The sequence below is a fragment of the Vigna angularis genome, chromosome 7 (assembly GCF_016808095.1).
Source record: "Vigna angularis cultivar LongXiaoDou No.4 chromosome 7, ASM1680809v1, whole genome shotgun sequence".
In the NCBI taxonomy this organism is placed as follows: domain Eukaryota; kingdom Viridiplantae; phylum Streptophyta; class Magnoliopsida; order Fabales; family Fabaceae; genus Vigna; species Vigna angularis.
This window is the reverse complement of record NC_068976.1, coordinates 11,578,733-11,597,003: the sequence shown is the minus strand read 5'-3', so window position 1 is coordinate 11,597,003 and position 18,271 is coordinate 11,578,733. Positions and strand designations below refer to the sequence as shown.

General features: G+C 30.7%; 2 protein-coding genes across 2 annotated transcripts; both read right to left on the bottom strand.

The window, feature by feature from the left end:
- Positions 1-279: 279 nt before the first annotated feature.
- Positions 280-7,029, bottom strand: LOC108338659 (rust resistance kinase Lr10). The gene is made up of 3 exons (XM_017575680.2): positions 5,935-7,029; positions 5,254-5,289; positions 280-1,608 (listed from the first exon to the last, which is right to left on the bottom strand). The coding sequence occupies exons 1-3, from the start codon at positions 6,707-6,709 to the stop codon at positions 524-526; spliced, it is 1,896 nt and encodes a 631-aa protein (XP_017431169.1). The 5' UTR covers positions 6,710-7,029; the 3' UTR covers positions 280-523.
- A 3,571-nt stretch (positions 7,030-10,600) lies between these two features.
- LOC108336974 (rust resistance kinase Lr10-like) lies at positions 10,601-11,663 on the bottom strand. Its single transcript, XM_052880628.1, has one exon. The coding sequence runs from the start codon at positions 11,612-11,614 to the stop codon at positions 10,601-10,603; it is 1,014 nt and encodes a 337-aa protein (XP_052736588.1). The 5' UTR covers positions 11,615-11,663.
- Between the last annotated feature and the right edge of the window lie 6,608 nt (positions 11,664-18,271).

Sequence of the window (18,271 nt, the reverse complement as noted above, 5' to 3'; positions counted from 1 at the left end):
TACATATATTAAAAAAGCTATGAGACCCTAAACTAGTTATTATGATAAAATTTAAAATTTATCCAAAATGAAAATTAGTAAAATGACTTACTATACTATGGTCGACTGATTAATTGGTTGAGCATAATTTTATTGGTTACAACTATCTGTAAAATGACAAGCTATACAACTTCACACAGGTGTGCATTTCAAATAATATACTTTATCAAATGATTCAATTAATTTACTTTACATGGATTAATAAGAAGTTTGCACTACACTACTATAGAAAGCATATTATTTAAAAAATATTTACATCTATTATTCAAATAACAGGTACAATAAATTGCAGTAGTAGAATTGTAGATATCAAAACATATTTATCATTAATTAAAGAACTACAAATATAACATTTCACTTGCTTCTCCCTTTTCTAATTTTTCACCAATATGCAATGCGAACTCTCAATCTCTTTTTTCCCGCAATCCCGCAACCTGCAATTTCCTTTATTCAATCACTACTAGATGAATTCTTTCAAAATTGTTTAGATAGAACTGGTTGTTTGATCCTCTAAAATCATTTCATTAGGATATAAAGTAGGTTTTGGAGGTATTTCCAAATCTTCAATGTCTTCTTCAAGCATTTTTACAACTCTGTTCGTTGAGGGACGATCCTTTGGTTTTAACTGTATACACCAAAGTGCAATTATGATCATTTTCTTTACTATTAGCTTTTCCTCTTCGCTCAAATCCTTTATATCTATATCTTCCTCTTCTCTAATATGATCATATATCCAAAGGGGAAAGTAAAGTTGACTTGAGTGTTCTGCATTGGGATTTAGATTTTTCCTCTTACTAGCCATCTCCATCAACAACATTCCGAAACTATAAACATCAGCTTTGTTGGATATTCCTCCAATATTATTGTAAAACAATTCTGGAGCCATATATCCAATGGTTCCTCTTGCTTGTGTCATTGTGACTAAGCTATTATCTATTGGATATAACTTTGCTAATCCAAAGTCAGAAACCTTTGGGATGAAGTTTTCATCCAATAAGATATTATGGGGTTTGATATCAAAATGCAAAATCTGCATCTCACATCCATGATGGAGATAAGCAATTCCACGAGCTACTCCAATCGATATCTTATATATTTTTTCATAGCTAAAATCTGTATTTTCATTTCCTGAAAATATAAATTTATCAAGAGATCCATTGGGCATGAATTCATAAACAAGAGCGCGCTTTGAGCCACTAACACAAAATCCAATTAATTGTACCACATTTTGATGATGTATTCTTCCGATAGTTGCAACTTCATTGATAAAATCTTGTCCATTTCCTTTGGCTTTACCTAACATTTTGATTGCCACAGAAGGTCCGCTCCGTAACTTTGCCTTAAACACAGAGCCAAATCCTCCTTCACCTAACTTCTCTTTGAAACTTCCCGTCATCTTCTTAATTTCCTTGTATGAGTATCTGATAGGTGTTAAGTGATTTTGTTCAAGGTAATTTTCAATATTTTCATACATTGATGAATGTCTTTTCCTCCATTTACATATGAAAATCACAATTAAGAATGGCAATCCAAACAAAATTTTGTAAGCGGCCATACCAGTAAGCATGCCTGCAAGAAATTTTACATGTGTAGTTACACTGGTAATGTAATATAATAAAGTATTTGTTAAAAAGTAAATTTTCATTCATAAATCGAAACTTTACATATCCATTTAACATTCAAAGAAAGTAAATTCAATGTCTAGCATAAACAACTATTAATAAACTCAATTATGACATTGTCATCTATAAATGAATTTCTCAGTAAGATTAATATGTGCTAAGACCTAATTCAATGAGATTGTCAAAAGAAAAAGCAAATTAGCTTCAGTTTGTGTTCCTCTAACCCTTAGAACGTATTTCCATACCTCAAATCTGCAAATCATAATCTTTTTATCTTAGGTAAATAACATTAAATAATACCAAGAAAACACAACATTACGGATGGAGAGAAATTCATTGGTAATATAACAATTAAAGTGTCAATAGTTGTCACTCAATGTATTTCTTTCCGTGCCTCAATGGGCTTATTTACTACTATTAAAGTGTCAATAGTTGTCACTCTTTTTAAAGCTATTTCAAAAGCATCTTTGTCCTCGTAATGATAATTGTATGCACTTATCTTGACCAAAACATCCTTGTTTCCTAACCTAAACCTAAGATAAACTTGTTTGATTATGGAATCAAGTGATTCGATCAACATTTACAACCATTTGCTATCTTCCACTATCACCTTGCCACCATCTTTCCTTAGCAACACCAAATTATGCACTTCAAGGAATTTCTAGCTTACATCCCATCTTGTAGTCCTTGTTTTCTAAATTAGTGCCTCCCATATTACATCCCATCTTTTATATCTTTATTTTCCTCTTCTCTAATATGATTATAATCCAAAGTGAAAACTAAAGTTGACTTGATTTTTTCTACACGGGAATTTAGATTCTTCCTTTTGCTTGTCATCTCCATCAACAACATTATGAAGCTATAAACATTAGCTTTATGAGATATTCCTCCAATATTATTGTAGAACAATTATGGAGGCATATAATGGTTCCTCTTGTTGCCATCTTTGTGACTATGTTATTATCTGTTGAATATAACTTTGCTAATCCAAAGTTAGAAACCTTTGAGATAAAGTTTTCATCGAATAACATATTATGGGGTTTTATATCAAAATGCAAAATTTGCATTCATACTCATGATGGAGATAAGCAATCACACAAGCCACTTTAAATGATATATTATATATTTTTATCAAGAGATCAATTCGACATGAATTCATAAACAATAATGTCTCTCTTTGTTGCTTATAGGGTTTTTGAGGTGAATATGAATGTTTCGTGATGAAAGCTTCGATTGTATTAGTGTTTTTGTGGGTCTAAGTGTGTAAGTGCTATATATTTCCTTATATTGTCATTTTGTCATTCAAGATTGTTATGGGTGTTTTGTGATGGTTGTTCAATTTTTTTTTAAGAAAAGTACAAAAGGTTTATGTCAAGTGTTAGGTTTGACGTAAATTTACGTAAAACAAGGTCTAAAATAACATACTTAAAAGACTTTCATATGATAAGATGAATGTGAATCTGGCTATACTTATCTCTATCTTGTAAGAAAAACGTATACGTCTCATTTTTATTAATTAGGTATAAAAGTTGTATCTTATCTTCAACCTCATCAAATAATAATATATTTGTAGCCAATTCTCACAATGTTTTAAATATTAATTAAATGTTTTTCTTAGAAAAATCACAACAAAGAATACATATTTATTATTTAAAATTTCATGATAAGTACAATATTTATTATTTTTTTAAATAATAATTAAATAGAAATTATACATATTTGAAAACATAATTAAATAACAATCATATATATCCTGAAATTTCATGATAACTAATATTTAATATTTTTTAAATGCTAAGAGTGAAAGCGCTTCAAGAATTTTAGTGAATTTAATAGATTTATAACGAGTTGAATCATTGAATGAGAGAATAAAAATTAAGAACTCTTCAAATGAAATGAAATTAAAAAAAATAAAAGGAATGATAAATTTTTTAGTTTATCTTATAAACCACGGATTCACACAATTTAATTCTATAAAGTGGAGGTTTTGCGTTTTTTAAAATGTAATTCTTATGAAGAAAATCAAAAGAAAAAAAATGTATAATTGAAGTTACAAATAAAAGATAAAGTATCCTAAAAAATTTAGTGAATTTAATAGACATCGAATAGGTCTTGCGAGAGAATGCTAAACAATGTAATAGTAAAAGAAGAGTTTTTTGGTGAAATGTAACAAATGATTAAAGAAAATAATATAAATAATTTTTTTAATTACCTAATACATTAAAAATGTTTCATTAATTTAAAACATAGACAACTTTGAGCATTGATGTATATACACACCTCTCTCCATTAAATTTAAAAATATTAAATATTACTCATACTTTTATTCATTTTACTATACAATAAAAATAATTTAAACAAATTTAGATAAGAACACCTTTATTTTTTATCCCTAATCAATTCAGAACAAATATTAAGAAAAGTATACACACTAGTACAATAATAAAGAAATACACCGGTTAGTTTTTCTTATAGGCATCGGTTGTAGAACCGATGCATACATGGACGAGGTAAAAAGGACACGTTTTATGTCTTGGTCAGATGTCGAGATAAAACAGTACAGAATTATGCCTCGGTTATCTAAGAACCGAAACATTATATTTTTTTTTTCTCAGATTTTAGTACACAATGGAACCGTGCTCTTCAGATCCAAAAATCAATTTTCATGTCACAGAGAATTCCCATTGCCGTTGATTGATCATGTGTAAACCTTCAACCCGAGAAGTGGCTCTGACGGTTGAGTGGTGCAAGTGAAATTGCTTTTCTGCAACAAGAAAATCCCAAAACCAGAAAATCCAAAACCAGAAAATCCCAAAACTAAAAATCCAAAACCAGATATGAAGAAGAAGCAGAAGAACAAGAGTAGATTTGACAACAAGCAGAAGAACCAAGAAGCTCCCTTAGGGTTTCCAATCACTCGCGGAGGGGAAGAATGGCTGAGGCAGCAGCGACAACGGCAGATCTGGAGCGGTGGCGGATTTGGAGCGGCAGCAGCGACGACGGATCTGGAGCGGCAGATCTGCAGCGGCGGTCGTCTGGAGGCAGCGGCGTCTGGAGGCAGCGGTGTCTGGAGGCAGCGGCGGTCGTCTGGACTGTGCACGGCAATGGGAAGAATGGGAGAGCACAGAGGGGAAGGGAGAGCACCGAGAAATAAGATGTTGTTCGAGTGTGAAAATATGAAAAGGTTCAGAGTATAGGTAGTAACTGTATAGGCAGCGGTCGTCTGGGTAACCCGAGGCAATAGCGCTTTTTCAAAAAAGTTGTATCCTCGGACAGATGTATAGGTCTCGGGTCTGCTTCTAACCGAGACAGTATTACCATTCGACCTCGGGTCAAGTTGTAACCGAGGCATATAGTCTTTTACGCTTCGGATTTTGTGTAACCGAAGCGTATATGACGTGTTAGTTTCCCGTTTTTTTACTAGTGACAGACGATTGTATCTTTAACCGTGACCAAATGTTCTATTATTTGAATAGCATTTCTACTAATGATAATTTTAAAACTACTGTTAAAAAGTCTATTTTAATCATTGTTAAAAGCTCTACTCCTCTTGTAATTAAAGTATTGAGAAATTAAGATGATAAGATCTTACCAGGTAACACCGGTGACAATTGTAATGCCGTTATGTCTGAAATGAAACAAAACATCAACTTTAGGATTCTGATTATCTCAACAGTTATTAATAGCGGTAAACAAGTTTAAAAGCTTTTCATTTATTTTAAAATAATAAATGTTAATTTAATGCAGAAGTTCTTATAAATGCATGTAAAATATAAAAGATAAAAATATTATATTTCTTTCTAAAAGTTCGTTGAATTATTAACATAAATGATTCAAACTTTGTTTCAAAAAATTCTCAAAAAGTGGATGAAATATGATTTTCCTAATACTTGAATATAATTATGTAAAATGTTAATTGAAGACAATCGAGTATCAATTAAAGAAATAAAAAATCTAAATGATTTAATTTAAGAATAAAACTATACAAAATTAGAATAATCTTACAAAGATTGTTATTATAGAAAGTGAAGTGAATAGGTAAGCTATGGAATACAAAAAAATGTGGCAAGTTAAAGGGATCAAACATATTTTAAATATTTTAAGAGATGATAACAAAAAATTCACATCGGTAGAAATTACTAATTGTGTACCTCCTATATAAAAACGAGTATCAAATAAAGATATTAAAAATGAAAACAAAATTATGCTTTAACTTAATAATATACTAATTTAATTTAACATGAAAAGTAGACAAAATTAGTATATAACGCACCTCCCATGTAAAAGCAGTGAAAGTTCTGGCTAGAAGAGTTGAAATAGCAAAATTCATTATGACAATGATTCTGACAGGCGAGGTGTATCCAAGAGATCTCAAATCCATAGGCGAGAGCCCTGTGAATGGCAGCGTATGAATGCCTATTGAAAGTCCTGAACGATGTGGGAGCAACAAGCTTCACGTCACACCCAACTTCTAAGTCCTCAGCTTTTAGGTCTCCACCAACTGCATATGCATAGCCTTTTGAGTCCCACTTCACGCACTCACCACTCTCCACATACTTCCCGTTCTCTCTCACCGAATGGTTACAGTTCAGAAACACTATATGCTCGAAACTCAGAGATTCCCCATTTAGATACAGATATAGACTGGCTATGTATAGATCCGCGGAGTCAGTGTAAGTATCAGAGAAATTGGAGCGAGAGAGGGAACGAAGAGGAAGGGAGGAGCAGTTGTGGTGTTGAAGAGCAGGGTCAACCACTCTCACGGTGTAGTTGTCGTAGTTGATTGCCTGAACATGGAATTGTGCAGAGTTCAGATACAACACAGTAACATTATTCTGACAACCAAGCTCGTACCTTTCGTCACCACAATTCTCTGGGTGGCCTTGTAATCGAAATGGATAAGTGATGTTGGTGATGTAGCCACAGGAAGAAGGGGGACAAAGGTGTTCTTGGTGGTCCTTGGTAGCACAAATATGGTGGATTAGAATAAGTAAAAGTACCACCAACAATGTTCTCTCTCTGCTCATCATGTCCAAACTGTTTCTCATTCAATTCAAGTGCAACCAATTCCAAGTTATATATTGATATTTAAAACAACACAGACTCAATATACAACCCTAAAGGACCACATTTGTCCTTTCAGAGAATACTTTGAAGACTTAACGTACTTCAAACGTAAACTTTGACAGAGAAACGGGGTGTCTTTCTGGTTTCCAGAGCTCATCCTAAGGAATACAAACTTTTAAATACTCGTCAAGGGCGTGAATTCTTATTAGGCTTTTGATCATGTAATGTTTTTTAATGGAGTTCTTCGTGTTTCTAAAATCATCCTAAATTATTCTAACTTGAAGCTTATTTACCTGCTGTTTAAAATAATTTGTAGGGAATTAGTTTTGGGAGTCAAATTGAACAAATAGTCCAGGACTTATTTAAATAAGGACAAAACCCTAAATATATTACAATAAATAATGGAAAAGTTATCAAAATAAAATTTAATATCCTGATCCAAAAGCAATGTTTATATAATGCATTTGATTTTTGTTTTCTACTTCAAATATTTGCAAATTATTGAAGGGCTAAAAGTTCCTCCACATGTGTAGATTTGTGACCAAAAGAATATTATCCGTGTTGATAAGCTTTTATAGAGCCACAAATTCTAATAGAGTTTAAAAGGTTTGTCTTACATAATCACTTTGTATATTTTATATATGCAAATACATAATTGACGCAGTCAAATGACAATGTACATATAACTAATTAATAGGACGGGGAAGAGATGTGCTTTATTATTATATCTCTATCTCTGAATTAAAATTCCATATCATCTTCATATATTAAATAAATATGATTTTTTTATTTCATTTTCATTCTTTTCTCATCACCGAAAATGCTTCCTCTCTCCACATGATGTCCAAATTGTTTCTCGCTGAATTGAAGTGCAAAAATCAAAGTTAGGTAATGATATTTAAAACAACACAGACTGTATATATATATATATAGAGAGAGAGAGAGAGAGAGAGGACCACATTTTCCTTTTAGACAATAATCTGATGACTTGTGATACGTTTACTTTGACTGAGAAACCGCGTTTTTATCTCGTTTCCACCACTGATTTTAATAAATACGAAATTTACTCAATCAGTATTTAGTCATGTAATTTTATTAATACATTGGATATAAGATGTGAGACAAACTTTACCTTACAATTTTGTTACTATAAATTATACGCTCGGACATATATCTATACGTCTTTTCTAATCAAGTTTGTTAAGTTTTCTAACAAATAAAAAAATTTCTCAATCACAGCTTCTAATTTATATATAATTCTTATAAAGGAATAACACTTATATTTAATTGAATTAGAAGTGTTTTGTAGAATTTAAATAAAAACAAAGAATTGATAATGAGAAACTTAGAAGTTAATTTTTTTTGTTGCAATTAAGGATTAGAAAAAGTTAAACGAATTATGGTGGAAGATGATGCGTAATTAGGTGAAGTAATTAAATATTATTTTAAAGTTACTTAGTGTCTTTTTCACTGTTGTCCACTTTTCGCTTTCTTTGTCCACCGATATTTTCTGTGGGAAGTATGTTTCTAGGTTCTTTATGAATAAAGGAGACCATTCTTTTGAAGAACCATATCTTCCACCTTCACTGTCTATCATTGGTGCAGTGTCATTTCTGTCGTTTATTGTGAAGGAGAGTCTGTTTCTATGTGGTACACTCTAGTTCCTATAGTTTATCATTATCAGTCATTGCAGGCCACCATCCGTTACTAATGAAAATCTAGTCCCTACAATTTGTTGTTGGTTGCCACTGTTGGGCATTATTCACAGGTGATGGTAATCTTCTTTGTCAAAATCATCATAATTGAGGTTTTGCAATAGTCCACCACTATCCAATATCATTTTCCACAACTGTTGTTAGTTGTTCGTCGACCTTTATTCGACTCTTTATCAACTGTATCTCAATAATGCATTCCTCAACGACTATTTGCAAAAAGAGATTTATATAAAGTAACCTCCAATATTTGTTATCCAAGAGAGTCTTCTGGGTTGGTATTTCGTCTTCTATGTCGTCTTTACAAATTCTTAATATAATTTGGTGACACTCTAGTGTAGAAAGAGATATTTTCACTAAGTCTTTATTGATTATATTAGCAACTTTATTGATTATATTAGCAACAAGCTTTATACATACAATTTGTATGTATCAACTTAAGGAGAAGTGTTAGAAAGATTATCTTTATCTTTTATATTTAGTTAGTTTATTATTATTTTTTATTATTATTTTGGGCTTAGTCCATATTTCTTCTATTATAAATAAAGTGCTTTATATGTATATACAAGAAAAATTAATCAGATACATAGTTTTCATTATATTCAACAACCAACGTATAACTTTCCTAAAAATTAATCTTCATAAGATTAGTATACTTTAGTTTCTATAAATTAAAATATTTAAAATACTAAATTATTGTTTAGTTCTTACAATTTTAAATTAATTGAAATATTACTTCCTTGAACTAAAATTAGTCTGTATTTAAATAATTTTAAAGATAGAGAGTCCTTAGATCTATTAAAACTTTAAAGAACTTTTTGTTTTTTATTTTATAAGTTAAGCCGATAAATATGTATTTTTTTTTTCTTATATTTTCCCAATTTATATTTTATAACTTACTTCCTATAATTTCAAACTATCCAATGACTAAAGTATTTTAGTCACTCAGGCATTGGTCCCTATTTTTTAATTACTTTTGAGTTTAATTTACAAATTTAAACAACTTGTAGGTGATATGTGTTTAAATTGTGTATATATGTATGATCAATTAGTTTATTTGCATACACAATTGTATTAAATATTTGGTTTTGTTTTTATCATAAATTGTTTTTATTTTAGTTTTGTGTTATTTAGTGTACATAAATGTTTTAGGAGCAAAAATTATGATTTTGGAGAGTATAAACAGTAAACATTAAGTTGAGAATCAAATGGATTGAATGAACAACTTTATCATTTAAGAAATTAGGAGTAAACAACTCTTGATTAAATTAAAAGGTACTTGTAATACTTGCACGAATGGAAAAGAATAAGAACATGTAAGACACAATAAAAAGTTAATTCTCTAACACTAACGCTTTTATAATAATTAAATTTCCTCCTGTAGTTATTTTTTGAATTTTGTTAATTTTATAATTAATCATTATTATCATGATTTTTAGATATTTCAAACTTAATTATCATTAGAAAATTGATATTCAACAATTCCAATATTTATGAACAATATTTGTATTACCACAAGTAATAATTGGTACACTACTCAAACTTACATCCTTAAAATTGACCCAAACATAAAATTTAGCTTTATTTATAAAAAAATATGTTTTTATGACAAAGTTTCGTACGACTTACATAACCTTATTGAGGTCATTGATTCATTTTATTTTCAGTAGTAATATATAAAAACATTTAGTTTATCATCAAAATAAACTCTTCAATTAAAAACAAAGTTGTCATAAAATAATTTAAATTTTCTATTTTCTTCAAAAAAAACCATTTAAATGCATATTATATGGATAAAACCTTACTAAATATTACTCTTAGGCAATTAAAAAAAATATACCAATACGACATACATGAAAAATAGAAAAAAACAAGTATTGTCTTACATTAAAATTGTAGAATGTTGTCATGTATTCAAATAGAATGAGTTAACGATTCCTTATTTGGAAACTTTGATAAAAAAGAATAAATTTAGTTGGCTTTTTTTCTAACTCTTGAGATGTAAAATAGTTAATAAGGAAAAGCAAGTAAAGAATATTATAGACGAACTTCTACTTAAAATAATAATGTTGAATATGCACAATAGAACTTTATTATGAATTGTCAAATAGCATGCTTCATTAAAGGATTAGCTGCATAGTTGCAGCTTACATGAATTACTTAAGAGAATGTGTCGAAGTTTGTGTACTCTGAGTTTATTGTTTGATCATCTATATTCATTTCATCAGGATATAAAGTAGATTTTGGAGGTATTTCCAGGTCGTCAATATTTCCTTCAAGCATTTCTACCACTCTATTCATTGAGGGACGATTATTTGGTTTCAATTGTATACACCAAAGTGCAACTATGATCATCTTCTTTACTATTTTCTTTTCCTCTTCAGTGAAATCTTGTATATCTATATCTTCCTCTTCTCTAATACGATCATAGATCCAAAATGGAAAGTAAATTTGACTTGATCTATCCGCATGGGGATTTAGGTTCTTCCTCTTGCTTGCCATCTCCATCAAAAGCATTCCAAAGCTATAAACATCAGCCTTATGGGAAATTCCTCCAACATTATTGTAGAACAATTCTGGTGTCGTATATCCAATGGTTCCTCTTGCTGCAGTCACTGAGACAATGCTATTTTCTACTGGATATAACTTTGCCAATCCAAAGTCGGAAATCTTTGGGATAAAGTTTTCATCTAGTAAGATGTTATGTGGTTTGATATCAAAATGCAAAATCTTCATCTCACATCCATGATGAAGATAAGAAATCCCACGAGCCACTCCAACTGATATATTGTATATCTTTTCATAGCTTAATTGTGCACTTCCTTCTTTTGAAAATATAAGTTTATCAAGAGAACCATTGGACATCAATTCATACACAAGAGTGCGCTTTGAGCCACTAACACAAAATCCAATTAATTGTATCACATTTTGATGATGTATTCTTCCAATGGTTGCAACTTCATTGATAAAATCTTGTCCATTTCCTTTGGATCTGGCTAACATTTTTATTGCCACAGAAGGTCCACTGCGCAACTTTCCCTTAAACACAGAGCCAAATCCTCCTTCACCTAACTTCTCTTTGAAACTTTTTGTCATCCTCTTAATTTCCTTGTATGAGTATCTGATAGGTGCTAACTGATTGCGTTCAAGGTAATTTTCAATATTTTCAAACATTGATGCACGTCTTTTTCCTCCATTTACATATCACAAGTGCAACAATCAGTGGCACCCCAAACACAATTTTGCAAGCCCATGTCATGATGATAAGTTGGGAAATTCTTGTAACAACACTTTTTTTTGGGTAAATAAACATCATGATAGGTAAAGAACAATTTCATTACATACTAAATTTAGAATGGAATAATGTATTAATTTTAGAGAAAAAAAATCCATTCAGTATATTAAAAGACAAACTTAAATTTGATATTGTACGCATTCCTTCCGTATGCAAGATTGCAAAAGAAAAATCTCTAAAGCAAGTATATAAGCCGGTTGAAGATAATATATTTAAGTAAATTGTATTAACTATCATGTGCATATAACAAATTAACTACACTAAAAAATATGGCATTACCAATCCGTCGAAAAGAATCAAAATTTGTCAGTAATGATAATTATCAATGAATTCTCAATGACTTATATCTGTTGATAAAAACTGTGTCGATACCAACTATTGACGGATATTGATCATCGGTAATAACCAAAGGATAATAATTACCAAAGTATATATCCTTCGATGAGTTCGTTGGTAATGGTTGAGACAGATTTGTCCACAGTTCGGTATAATAATATATGCAAAACTAATTTATCCCTCATTCGTGTTTTTCTTAATGCAACAACTTGGGCAATTGTTTGTTCTTATTTTCTGCTAGCTCTTTGTACCATTCTCAACTACATCTCACACATCTTGAGATCCAAAAAGAGTCTTCATCTGCATATTCCAATTATAAAAGTTGACTTTCTTTGTCAATTGAGGTAGTGACACATGGTTAACAAGGTTGGCTATCTCTCACTCTTTCTTTTTCAAAAACTCTAATGCTCAAGTTTTCTCTAGGTCTTTTCATTCGAACGACTCTCAAGTTATGATGTCAATTTGTTAGTAAAATGAAACTCACTTAGAATTATTTGAATTTGCTTCTGTGTGTCGTACATTGTATCTCAATTAGACACTTATAGTTTATAGACTTGCATTTGACTTTTCATCTCCAATCCATAAACTCTACCACTGAGACTCCATTATTACCTATTATTGCCTAATACTCCCTGCATTAAACTACTTACCCTTGTACTCCAAAACTGACAAATCTCCTAAACAAATAAATAATCCATTTACTTCTCTTACATTTAAGTTTATCCTAATAACTTTATGAGATTTATGATGTTTTGGACAGTAGATTCAATTTTTTCATTGGTGTTATTGGAGATGCAATTGGAGTTTTTCATTTTTACAGTTTGGGATATGAATCTGAAAAAAAGGAGATAAGATTAAAGAAAGAGGTTAAAATCTATCCTAAAAAAAGAAAACTTCCACCTTAGCAAACAAATACCCACCCCTTTCAATTATGTTTTAAGTTTCCCCCTATCGTTAGCCAATTTAACTATATTAATAAATGAGACCGTATTAAATCAATTTTAATAAATATAGGAATTAAATTAAATATAAAAAAATAATCATTGATCTCAATCTAAATATAAGAATTAAATTATTAATTAAATCATTATATTATTATGAAATCATTCACTAATATGATTTCGTATACTACAGCTTTTTTTTATATTTTGGGTTTGTTATTTTTACTCTTTTTAGAGTTTTTTTTGCTAATTTTGATATCTCAGAAATTTTTTGGAAAGTTCATGTTGTATTTTGGGGGATTGCACAACACACCATGAATAAATTCTTAAGGACAATAGATCTACACGCCTCAGAAAATTTTGTTCGTGATTGTTGTCAACATTTTACAATAATCTTAAGGACTTATGGCTGACACCAACATCGCAAACCTACAGAGTCAAATCATTGTTTCTAAAACTCAGATGGTCTTCGCAAAACCTTTTCCAGATGTGTCAAAAATCGAAGTCTTCTCTGATAAGAATTTCTAGCATTGGCAAGAACGTGTGTCTATCCTTTTATACATCTACAAAGTTTCTTTTGCTCTTTCATCTCCAAAACCTGACTTTAGTCTCACTTCAAATTCAAAACAAGTTGAATATTAGATTCATGCAAACAAGGTATCCCGACATACTTTACTTAGTGCACTTTTTAATTATTTATGTTATGTGTATTGTTTCTATAAGGAAGCTCATCATAGACATAATTATTGAAAATACCAATAGAAAAGAGTGTGCTACTGTAAGGGCCAAAGCTTTGTTTGCAAAAGCAAATATGATAAAAGACATATATGCTCCAAAAGGATATGAACACAAATCTGATCATAAAAGAAAAAATAATTTTCAAAAATCTCACCCTAACGGATCTAACCCCACTTCTAAAAAGAAAGGAAATTGCTTCATGTGTGGAAAGTCAGACGCACCACAATGCAGACGTAGAACAAGAAATGACGATCCTCCTAAAGTAAATATAGATGAAGGACATGATATTATTACTATGGTCGTTTTAAGTAAATTTGATGACCAATGTGAGCAAGTAAGTGGTAGACTTTGGTGATACCAGACATGTCTACGCAAATAAAAGTTCCTTTACCTCCTACACTAGTGTAGGGAGTGGAGAAGAACATGTTTACCTTGGTGATTCCAAGACAACTCGTGTGCTGGGAAAAGGGAAAGTTCTTCTCAAGCTCATATTTGGAAACACTCTAGCCTTGAATGATGTACTACACGTGCCATCAATCAGAACTAATTTAATCTTTGTAGCACTATTGGAAAAAATGGGGGTTAAAGTGTCATTCAAGTCTAACAAGATTGTAATAGCAAAAGATAATGTTTTTGTGGGGAAGGAATATTGTGATCAACGTTTCTTTGTACTCAAATTTTTTGAAAATATTAATAAATCTTGTTCTTCTGCTTATATTGTTTATTCATATGACAAATGACATGCTAGATTAGGACATGCGAATTCCTCATATGTTATAAAATTACAACGACCACTAGTACAAAAACAACGTATAATGTCACGCGTTCAACGTCCAACCACTGAATAACCAACGTTAAAAACGAGTGGTGGCATTTTTGTAAATAAATGCAATTATTAAATGTCATTTAGAATTGTAATTCGACATAAAAGAATATAAAACGTCGAATGACTTATAAATTCGACGTCAAAAGGTTAGTGAATTCAATAAAAATTTGAGCGGGAGATTGAAAATTCATTCACTTTATCTTAGCGCGTAATACCCTCTTCTCTTCTCAAACTTTTCTCGAACGAAGTTTGACGGGCATCACATGTAATCTTTCTTTCATTTGATACAAATGCATGTTAATTAATTACTTTATGTATGACGAAACTTTTTTTTTGTTGAACTTGTTTGTTGTTGTTGTTTAGTTGACTTGTTTATTGTTGTTGTTTAGTTGACTTGTTTGTTGTTGTTGTTTAGTTGAACTTGTTTGTTGTTGATTATTTTTTATTGTTGTTGATACTACACTACATGTTCATAGTTCATGCTTTATAAAATACTAAAAACTAAAATTTGTTGTTTATTTGCTTTTCAAGTCTTGTAGAATTGTAAAAAAGGATCACAATTAATTAAAAAAACAAAAAAAAATTGATTAACGTCGAATATTGACAAAATTTGACGTTAAGTTAACGTCGTATATTAACAAAATTCGACGTTAATTCGACGTAAGTTCAACGTCTCCTGATATGACATCGTTCGCGAATTCACCGTTAAAAGCCCAAAATATTCAACGTTGTACGTGATTTTTGTACTAGTGGACTAAGATTATTTAATATATATGATAAACGGATTAGTAAATGTGACATATGATTAGTATCTAAACTAACAAAGAAAACATGTTATTCTGTAGATCGTCAAGCTGAATTGTTAGGGTTAATTATACAAATCTAGTTGATTTAAAACAAACCATGTCTAGAGGCTGTAAAAGTTATTTTGTAACCTTTATAGACGATTATTCTATGTACACCAAAGTCTACATAATCAAATATAAAGAGGAAGCCTTCAATGTGTTTCTAACATATAAAGAAGAAGTAGAAAATCAACTAAATAAGAAAATTAAGAGGATTAGATCAGATAAAGGTGGTGAATATGTATTGTTTAATAAATTTTGTGTTAAATAAGGTATTATCCATGAAGTAACCCTACCATATTCACTTGAATCTAATGTAGTGGCCAAGAGAAAGAATAGAATTCTTAAGGAAATGATGAATGTCATGTTTATTAGTTCTAGTGCACCTGATAACCTTTAGGGAGAAACCCTACTTACTACTTGTTTTTTACAAAATATAATACCTCATAAGAAAACTGGTAAAACTCTTTATTAGTTGTGGAAATGTTATCAACCTCACCTTAAATATCTAAGAGTGTGGGGGTGCCTAGCTAAGGTGATGTTACCCAATCCTAAGAAAAGGAAAATAGGCTCTAAAACCTCTTCTTGCATGTTCTTAGTCTATGTTGAACATAGTGTTGTCTATAGATTTATATATGCTTGAGAGTAATTATATGGTGGAGAAGAAAATTGTTGAGTTTTTTGAACTTGTATTTTCCTTAAAGGTTAGTGAGACGTCTGAACCTGTTGATAATAATAATAGTGACGCCTTGTGTGAGAATTTAAGAAGTAAAAGACAGAGGAAGGAAACTTCCTTTGATAATGCTTTTTATACTTATATAATTGATAATTATCTAACTAGCTTTGTAGAAGCTATTAGTTCTATTGACGCAAAATAGTGGGATAAGCCCATTAGGACTGAAATTGAATCAATTCAGAAAAATAGTATTTTGACCTTAGTAGATTTTCCTAATGGAGAAAAACCCATAGGTTGTAAGTGGATCTTTAAGAAAAAGTATCACCATAATGGATCTATAGAGAATTATAAGGCAAGATTAGTTGCAAAAAACTTTACTTAAAAACCTAACATAGATTATTTTGATACCTTTGCCCCTATGACTAGGATTTCCTCCATTCAAGTGTTGTTAGCCTTACCAGTTATCCATAAGCTAGTGATACACCAAATGGATGTTAAAATTACCTTTTTGAATGGTGATTTGGAGGAGAAAATTTATATGACTCAACCTAAAGAGTGTGTTGTACTTGGTCAAGAGAATAAAATATGCAAACTCTTAAAATCCTTATATGGATTGAAACAAGCACCAAACTAATGACATGAAAAACATGATAATGTATTGCTATGTGATGGTTTTTCACCTAGTGATGCTAATAAATGTGTGTACTCTAAATCTGAAAATGGTGATTGTGTAATATGTTTATATGTGGATGACATGTTAATTTTTGGTACATGCAATGAGATTGTTGCTAGAAATAAATTGTTCCTAGGATTGAACTTTGAAATGAAAGACATGGGCAAAGCCAATGTAATTTTAGGTGTTAAAATCATAAGGAAGGGAGATAGTATATTACTATCCCAAAAACAATACATTAAGAAACTTCTTATGAAGTTTGGGTATTATGACTTCAAACGTATGAGTACCCCTTATGATGTTAACTCTAAATTAATGAAAACTATAGGAGAATTTATATCACAACCTTAGTATGCTTATATAATTGGAAGCTTATTGAATTTGATGAGTTTTTCTAGACTTGATATTGCATATGTAGTACATAGACTGAGTAGGTACACTTAATGTCTAAATATGATGTTAGAAACATTGAGGAGAATGAGACTTAAGCCACTTACAAACAAACAATTAATGGTAACCCAACCTTTGTGATTGGAGATCCCATGAAAAAGGTCCATATGGGTAAAAACAAAGTCACACTTGTTAGTTTTGATAACACTAATTTGATGTGTGAAAGTGCTAGAGACTGCATTATTGAGAGGTTAAACTTTGTAATTAAAATTCTATATGCTAAAAGAATTTTAGTTTAAAAAAAGTTTTTAATGATTTTCATATTCCTTACAAGTGGTGTATGATTTGTAGCATACACTTGATGAAATCACCAATATGAGTGTTGAGTGGGGCAGCTTTCATATGATCTTGGTATGATCTCTAGAGCACCCATGAATACCGAACACACGCTTGGCCTAGTAAGTGCATCACAATGATAACAGTAAGGATTGTGGGGTAATATTGTGATTGATAAACGTCTAACACACGTCAAGTTCTTTGGTTCATATAACTTGTTATACCAACTGCAGTGTGTGTTAAGTTTCTCAATTTAGAACTAGTTTATGTAGTTTGTTATATCAACTCTAATACATTATATCTTATGAAATCCAGAATATTTCTTTTCTATCTCTTTAGTTAATGTTTTATCTTTTGCAATATGTGGGAGATTGTTATAAACAGTATTGCAAAAGTCGTTCTGGAAAAAGTTGAGAAACGTTGCTAGATGAACGTTTTTCTTTCTCCTTGGTCAATTCTCCTCCCACAAGACTCGGGAGTTAGCGAAGCCGTTTTGGGCAGTTTCTTCTGCAAGATCTGCATCTTGGGCCATTCATCACTTTATAAGTAGTGCTTTTGTGGTTATTCCAAAACACACAACTTTCTCTCATTCTCTTACTCTCTTATTCTCTTTTTTTTTTTCTAATTTCTTTCTGGATTTATTTTTTCTACTATTTTTAGAGTTTTTTACGAGTTTTGATATCCTCATAAATTTTTTAAAAAATTCTTATTGTATCATAGAGAGTTTACACATACACTAGAATAAATCCTTAAAGAACCATAAATCTATACCCTC